General features: G+C 42.3%; 1 protein-coding gene across 2 annotated transcripts; it reads left to right on the forward strand.

Moving 5' to 3' along the window:
- The first annotated feature begins 2,129 nt into the window (after positions 1-2,129).
- Positions 2,130-6,943, forward strand: LOC128601255 (cilia- and flagella-associated protein 251-like). Of its 2 annotated transcripts, XM_053614309.1 has the most exons (3): positions 2,130-2,160; positions 5,355-6,196; positions 6,685-6,943. In XM_053614309.1, exons 2-3 carry the CDS (start codon positions 5,389-5,391, stop codon positions 6,801-6,803), a joined length of 927 nt encoding a protein of 308 aa, XP_053470284.1. In that variant the 5' UTR covers positions 2,130-2,160; positions 5,355-5,388; the 3' UTR covers positions 6,804-6,943. The 2 variants fall into 2 exon arrangements, with proteins under 2 accessions (XP_053470284.1, XP_053470283.1); XM_053614308.1 differs by lacking the exon at positions 6,685-6,943 and having other exon boundaries at positions 5,355-6,509.
- Positions 6,944-7,692: the final 749 nt, after the last annotated feature.

The raw sequence follows: 7,692 nt of genomic DNA on the forward strand, positions 1-7,692 counted from the left end.
ATCCAAGACTCATTTTTCTAGCTCATGATTCTTCTTTCTGATTTGTTTGTTTCTTTAGTTTTTTTTGCGTTTGTATCTGACTCCATTATCTGGCATTCTTATGAATATGTACTGCTGAACTGTGATTGGTCCAATGGTTCCTTCCACAGAGAGCTCAGGGGCGTGTACCAGGAAGCTGTTTTAGGTGGCTAGACAGGTACTTTTCAGTTTAGTTTGTGCCAACCCTGGGTTTTAGGTACCATGAAAGTAGCTCGGCTTTTACCTCTGTTCATCGCCATAGTAACTTGCACTCCACGGCTGACCTGCTCTGGGGCAGGTTCTGTTCTTTGTAAGAGAACTCAAACCCAACTTGGACCAATCAGCTGTGAGAAAAGTGACGTATAAGTGACACAACTAATTAAACTCTCCAACTGTAAGAAGAAGAGAACTTCACAGAGAAACATTTAATTAAGACAATTTACATTTATATTAAATGAAGTTATATGAAAGATGCTGTGGTTATAAGTTTTCAATCCGTTTATTCTCATTATGAACCTATAAAAGTAAACTTACGCATTTACACAATCAGTCATGTTCCCGAGCTTTAGCAGCTGCAGCGGTGACACTGTTTGTGGTTAGTGTGGGTTTAAATTCCTCATATTTCCACAAAATTATTTCTTGCTTTTCAATCAGAAGTTTACACACCTGCATTTCCCATGTTGAACGCTATTGGCTGTTCGGTGCCGACGTCACGCGTTTATGTGCACGCACTGGTGGATTAATCATAGCTTAAGGATCAAAGCCTGAGTTGAAAGAGAAAGTTGATAATCAGCGTCATGGTAACGATAAAGCCTGATTGGATCGGTTTTGTTTGTTAACTCGAAACTAATCCTGTAACCCTGAGTTTAACCAGACCTCATGGTTACTGTGACAGGAAATAAAGTGGGCGGAGTTTCAGAGTGTGCGCACTTCTGCAGGCTGGAGATCAATTATAAATGTCTTATCCAGTTTCACAGACAAAAACATGCATCATTATTAATTCACCTGTGAGATGGAGTTTCAATAGGAGGTGTGTGTGTGTGTGTGTGTGTGTGTGTGTGTATGTGTGTGTGTGTGTGTGTATAAACTGCTCACCATGTCTCCCGCTTAACCGCTCACATTTAAATAAGCATGCCCCACTTTCTCCTCCGATTACACACACACACACACACAAACACACACACACATAGTGTCTTTAGCTGACAGTAGTTGGCGTGCTAGCGTCCTGTAGTTAGCGTTAAAGGCGTGCTAGCATACTGTGGTTAGTGTTACAGGCGTGCTAGTGTCTTGTAGTAAGCGTTACAGGCGTGTTAGTGTCCTGTAATTAGCGTTACAGGCGTGCTACTGTCCTGTAGTTAGCGTTACAGGCGTGATAGCATCCTGTGGTTAGCATTACAGGCATGCTACTGTCCTGTAGTAAGCATTACAGGCATGTTAGTGTCCTGTAATTAGCGTTACAGGCGTGACAGCATCCTGTGGTTAGCGTTACAGGCATGCTACTATCCTGTAGTTAGCGTTACAGGTGTGCTAAAAAGATTATCATTCAAGAACCCTGCTCCCAATTCCATCTTCCCACTGACTTATTCACAGTGCCAAATCCCTAGCACCAATTTCCTAGCACCCTATCCTCACTGCCTTGCTCCCAGCACCCTATTTCAAGTTCCATATTCCCAGTTCAACATTCCCAGTGCCCTTTACTGTAGATTCTCAGAACTCTAATTCCCCATGATCCAGACCATTGGTGACCCTGTGACCCCAAACACGACTTCAGGAACCCTTTTATTTAGGCATTAGCATGTTAGCATGTTAGCCTGATCTCATGGTTGAGAACAGGATAGTTGTACAGGATGGTGCTGTATTGTGTGTGTGTTTTAATAATTCATATGTTTAACCTGATACTGTTCTATACTCCATACACACACACACACACACACACACACACACACACACACACAGAGGGAACGGGGATAAGCGAGAACCACACTCACCAGGTAAATCTACAAGTGTTTTACAGCTCCAACATGCAGGACAGGAACTAAACCGGTGTGTGTGAGAGCGGACACGTGTACCGCGCTGTGTTTGTGTCGGACACAACTGATCTGTCTGGATGTGTTTACGATGCGGAGGTGCTGAGGTGCTGAGGTTTGTCTTACTTCATCATAACAGAGTTACTATTTCTGTTTGTGTTATCCATTTCTGTGTGTGTGTGTGTGTGTGTGTGTGTGTGTGTGTGTGAGTGTGTGTGTGATGCTGATTGTTCTGTCTCACTTCTACTCTCACTGTGTCTGACAAACATATTATACTTGGTCATTTATTTTTTGAGGAAAATGATCCAATATTACAGATCTGTGAGTGGCAAAAGTATGTGCACCTCTAGGATTAGCAGTTAATCAGAAGGTGAAATTAGAGTCAGGTGTTTGTCATCCCATTGATTGAAATCAGGTGTGAGTGATGCCCTGTTTTATTTATAGAACAGGAATCTATCAGAGTCTGATCTTCACAACATATGTTTGTGGAAGTGTATCATAGCACAAACAAAGGAGATTTCTGAGGACCTCATAAAAACACTCCAAGAGCAAGACGTGTAATAGGTCACAAAGGAACCCAGGATAACTTCTAAGCAGCTAAAGGCCTGTCTCACATTGGCTAATGTTAATGTTCATGAGTCCACCATCAACACTGAACAACAATGGCGTACATGGCAGGGCGGAAACATATAAACACAGGATACAGATTTTAAATGTGCGAATTTATCCCTATTGAGCGAGCCAGTGGTGAGGGTGGTGAGGAAAAACTCCCTAAGATGATGAGAAAGGAACCTTGAGAGGAACCAGACTCAGAAGGGAACCCATCCTCATCCTCAACAGATAGTGTGAAAGTAAAAGAAAGTTCGTTATGGTTTTATATGAAGTCTGTTTGTTGAACTAGTCCACTGTTCACTAAAGGAGTGTTCACCTAAAGCCATCGCAGCAACCGTAGTCCCAGCAACCACAGTGAGAAGGTCTATGTGGAATTGAGGTCCAAAACCATTTCATGGTACTTCAAGTGGCACCATCCTCAGCAATCTTCAGGCTGCACTGCTTGAGGTCCTCCTCAGTGGCAGAATGTAGCCTCCAGGTGATCCAGAAGTAGGGCATTATTTCAAACAGGCAGGTCCAGAGAGCAGAAAGGGTCAGGGTCACTGGCATCTCCGTAAAATCATGTGTGGCTCAACAGAAGGAGAGAGGGAGAAGGAGGTAAAGAGAGGGAGAGCTTATTAGGTATGCTTACTATCCCATGATGGATAAGACTGTAAAAGAAAGTCTATTCATGGTAAGCTTGAGTAAACAAATATGTTTTCAGCCTGGACTTAAACACTGAGACTGTGTCTGAGTCCCGAACACTAATTGGAAGACTGTTCCATAACTGTGGAGCTCTATAAGAGAAAGCTCTTCCCCCTGCTGTAGCCTTCACTATTCCAGGTACTTTCAAATAAGCTGCACCATTTGATCTAAGTAGGCGTGGTGGATCATAAAAGACCAAAAGTTCTCTCGGTACTGTGTTTCGAGACCGTTTAGTGCTTTATAGGTTAATAATAGTATTTTATAGTTAATGCGGGATTTCACTGGGAGCCAATGCAGTGTGGATAAGATCGGGGTGATGTGGTTGTATCTTCTGGTTCTAGTTAGGACTCTAGCAGCTGCATTCTGGACTAACTGGAGTTTGTTTATGCTCCTACTGGAACATCCAGACAGTAAGGCATTACAATAATCTAGTCTAGAGGTGACGAAAGCATGAACTAATATTTCTGCATCGTGTAGTGACAATATATTTCTTATCTTAGAAATATTTCTGAGATGAAAGAAGGCTATCCTAGTAATATAATCTACATGAGCATCAAATGATAGACTGGAGTCAATAATCACTCCAAGGTCTTTTACTGCTGCACATGATGAAACAGAAAGACCATCCAGAGTAACCATGTGATCAGAAAGATTACTTCTAGCTACACGTGGTCCTAATACAAGTTCTTCTGTCTTATCAGAATTAAGTAAAAGGAAGTTAATAAGCATCCAACGTCTAATGTCCTTTACACATTCCTCAACTTTATTAAGCTGCTGTCTGTCCTCTGGCTTCGCTGAAACATACAGCTGTGTATCATCAGCATAACAGTGGAAGATAATTCCATGTTTACAAATAATTTGACCTAGAGGTAGCATATATAAAGTAAAAAGCAGTGGGCCTAAAACAGAACCTTGTGGAACACCAAATTTAACCTCGGTATGTGTGGAGAAGTCTTCATTTACATCTACGAACTGATAACGTTCGGTCTAATAAGACCTGAGCCAGGAGAGGACTGTTCCCTTAATGCCAACAACATTTTCTAATCTATCAAGGAGAATAGTATGATCTATAGTATCAAAAGCTGCACTAAGGTCGAGTAACACAAGCAAGAGACACAACCCTGATCAGAGGTCAGTAGTAGGTCACGATAAGTATTATTAGTATCATGGGTTGAGCCTGTTTTGTTGCATCTGGTCCAGGATGACTCGCCATCATTGATGGAAGAAGGAATTGTGAATGATACCAGCAAATTCTAAAGGAAAATGTCAGAACATCTGTCCATGAACTGAATCTGAAGAGAAAGGGGGTCCTACAGCAAGACAACGATCCTAAACACACAAGTTGAAAGCACTGAAAATACTGAAAGGAAAGGTGCACATACTTTTACCCCTCACAGATATGTAATATTAGATTATTTTCCTCAATAAATAAATGACCAAATATAATATTTTTGTCTTATTTGTTTAATTGGGTTCTTTATCTACTTTTATCCTAATCTGATGATGTTTTAGGTCATATTTATACAGAAATATAGAAAATTCTAAAGGGTTCACAAACTTTCAAGCACCACTGTATATATCTAGTTACAGAGTGTATTGTGAATTTACCTTATCATGTTGTTCCATGTGAATGTAGCATATGTTTTTACATATACTGTATATTTGTTAGTTGATCTTGGTGACATTCTTCCAGAGATAATGTCCTCACTAGAACTTAAGCCTTTGTCTTGAAGCTTTGTCTCAATCTTTACTGTTCACCCCTACTTACTCTTCCTACTAGAATGTCAGCCATTTTAAGATTGCATCACAAAAGCTTTTATATGTTATTAGTTGCTAAGTTTTGGCTTCATGCCAGCATTTTAGTAGTATCTTGGCTTATGTAAATTACAATTTATTGTTATTGTCCAATTTAACAATTTGTATGCTTAATATTGCAATAACATAACTGAACATGATGCTCCTCACACAGTTCCTCATCAATGTTGCGTTAAATCATTATGGTTTCTTCATCAGGAACTAACATGAGGTGAAGAAAGAGACTGAGTCAATGTCGTTCTTCAAAAGTTTCCAGGACAGTCTGTCCTCCGTGTCTGTCTCTTCCATCCTGGACTCGGTGTCCAGCACCGTCTCAAACACGGTGGACGGTGTGAGGACAGCGGTGAGTGATGTGACGTACACAGTGAGCGACCAGCTGACAGAGCAGGTCAACACCATCATCAGCAAGAAGCAGGGTGAGGATGAAGGTGAAGTGTCCTCCGAGAAGGACTCGGACAGCAGGGCAGGAGCAGGGGCACGAATAAACTCAAAGAGAAATGCTTTCGCAGATGAGGAGGAGGAGCGACGTGAGAGAGAGAAGCAGGAGCAAGAGCAGAAGAATGAGGAGGAGCAGTGGGAGTGGTGTTACGCTCCATCTAAGGGTTGGTACCGCAAACGCAGAGACCCAAACCAGAGAGAAACCAGTGCAGAGAGACAGGCAGAGAGACAGGCAGAGAGACAGGAGAATAAAGAGAAGAGGACAGGAGCGAGTGAGCATCTGTCCACCTCTAACGGAGACATGAACTTACAGGAAGTAATGGCTGTGAAGATGGAGAATAATAAAGGAGGACAGGAGGACACCGTCTCCAAGACCAGTGCTGAGACAGCATACTGCGCAGACACTGAGGCAGAACAGTGTCCAAACTCCAACACTGACCAGACAAATGGACACACCCAAGATGGAAACATCCGAGACAAGCATGCCCAAGATGGAGCCGCTCAAGATGGACACGCCCAAAACAGAGATACCCAAGACAAAGACGAGACTCAGTCAGATGAGAGAAGAAACTCCACGTCTACTAAAGCAAAACAGAACACCGGTATCTGTCTGTCTGTATACCTGTCTGGTTGGCTATCTATCTATCTGTCTGTCGGCAAGCTACCTATGTTTCTACCTGTCTGTCTGTATATCTATTTATCTGTCTACCTGTCTGTCTCATTGGATATCTGTTTGTACATCTACTTGTCTGTCTGTGTATCTGTCTGCCTGTGTACTTGTCTGACTGTATAACTATCTGTCTGTATACTAGTCTGTCTATCTGTATAATAGTTTGTCTACTTGTCTGACTGTATATCTTCCTCACTGTCTGTCTGCTTGTCTGCATCTGTCTGTTTCTCTCAGACAATACTATCTGTATATCTATCTGTCTCTCTGCCTGTCAGTACCTGTGTGTCTGTCTGTGAACCTGTCTGCCTCTGTCTCTGTCTATCCCTCTGTCTGTACTTCAGTATCTGTCGGTCTACCTGTCTGTCTCTGTCAGACTGTGTGATGGATGATTATGTGATCAATTCCTCTGTGCTCCTGTAGGGGGTGGAGCTGCTGGGGGTGGAGCTGTAGAGAGTAGCGGTGTGGAGAAACAGTTACCTGAGGATGGGGACAATGAAGAAGGTGCGACAGGTGACACTACACTGACACTCCTGTTTTAAACATGTCTAGATTTCAGTTTAGGATGCAGATCTACCCTTGCTGTGTTGTCATGCTAATGCTAACATTAACACTAATGCTAATGCTAGTTTCCTGCATTCCCAGGCAGCAGCAGGTCAAGAGGCTCGAGTGTCCTGAAGGACCAGCAGGATGAGAATGAAGCCACGGGGTCACAGGGTCATTTAGAGGTCACTGAGGTCAGTGGGGAAAGGAAGGACACAGAGCGTTTCTTTAACAAAGACCGCTTCCGCCGCTGTACTCTCCTCTGAGGCTCCACCCACTGATAAGCCTGTCCAATCTGGCAATGCCCACCCTCATAGATGGAGATAAAATACATGATGTGTGGAGATTAAAGGATTAAACAGACGTCATCATGACATCATTGTCACATTGCTGTGAAGTATGCCGTGAACTTTATGTTGGATTTTACATTACGGATTACATTAGGCATCAAGTCACATCAAAATAGTGTTTATCAAAATATCCGCCATGTTTCTCTCCGTCATTATCAAAACAGAGAAGAGCGCTTACACACTCTGTACAGACAACAGAGTTTAAAATTGTTAAAATGAGCAAATAAAAAGTCTTAAATCAGAAGATGAGAAGAGAAGTGAGTGAATGAATTGGAGACGATTTCCCCATCGATGTTACGTGAACAGAGATCAGTGGAGTGAAGAGATGATGATGAGACTCGGGTTTAAACACCGCCAGTGAATTTTATCTCAGGTGATGAGATAGAGACTTACGAGTCAATGTGAGAATCATTTCCTGTTGGAAACTTATCGTTCTGCACAATTCAATAGTGATGTTTTTCCATCAGTAGATGAGGATATAAATGTAGAGGTTATGAACACGGGGAAGAGGCATATCTACAGGGTAGGCAATCGCCCA

This window comes from Ictalurus furcatus, chromosome 25 (assembly GCF_023375685.1).
Source record: "Ictalurus furcatus strain D&B chromosome 25, Billie_1.0, whole genome shotgun sequence".
Classification (NCBI taxonomy): domain Eukaryota; kingdom Metazoa; phylum Chordata; class Actinopteri; order Siluriformes; family Ictaluridae; genus Ictalurus; species Ictalurus furcatus.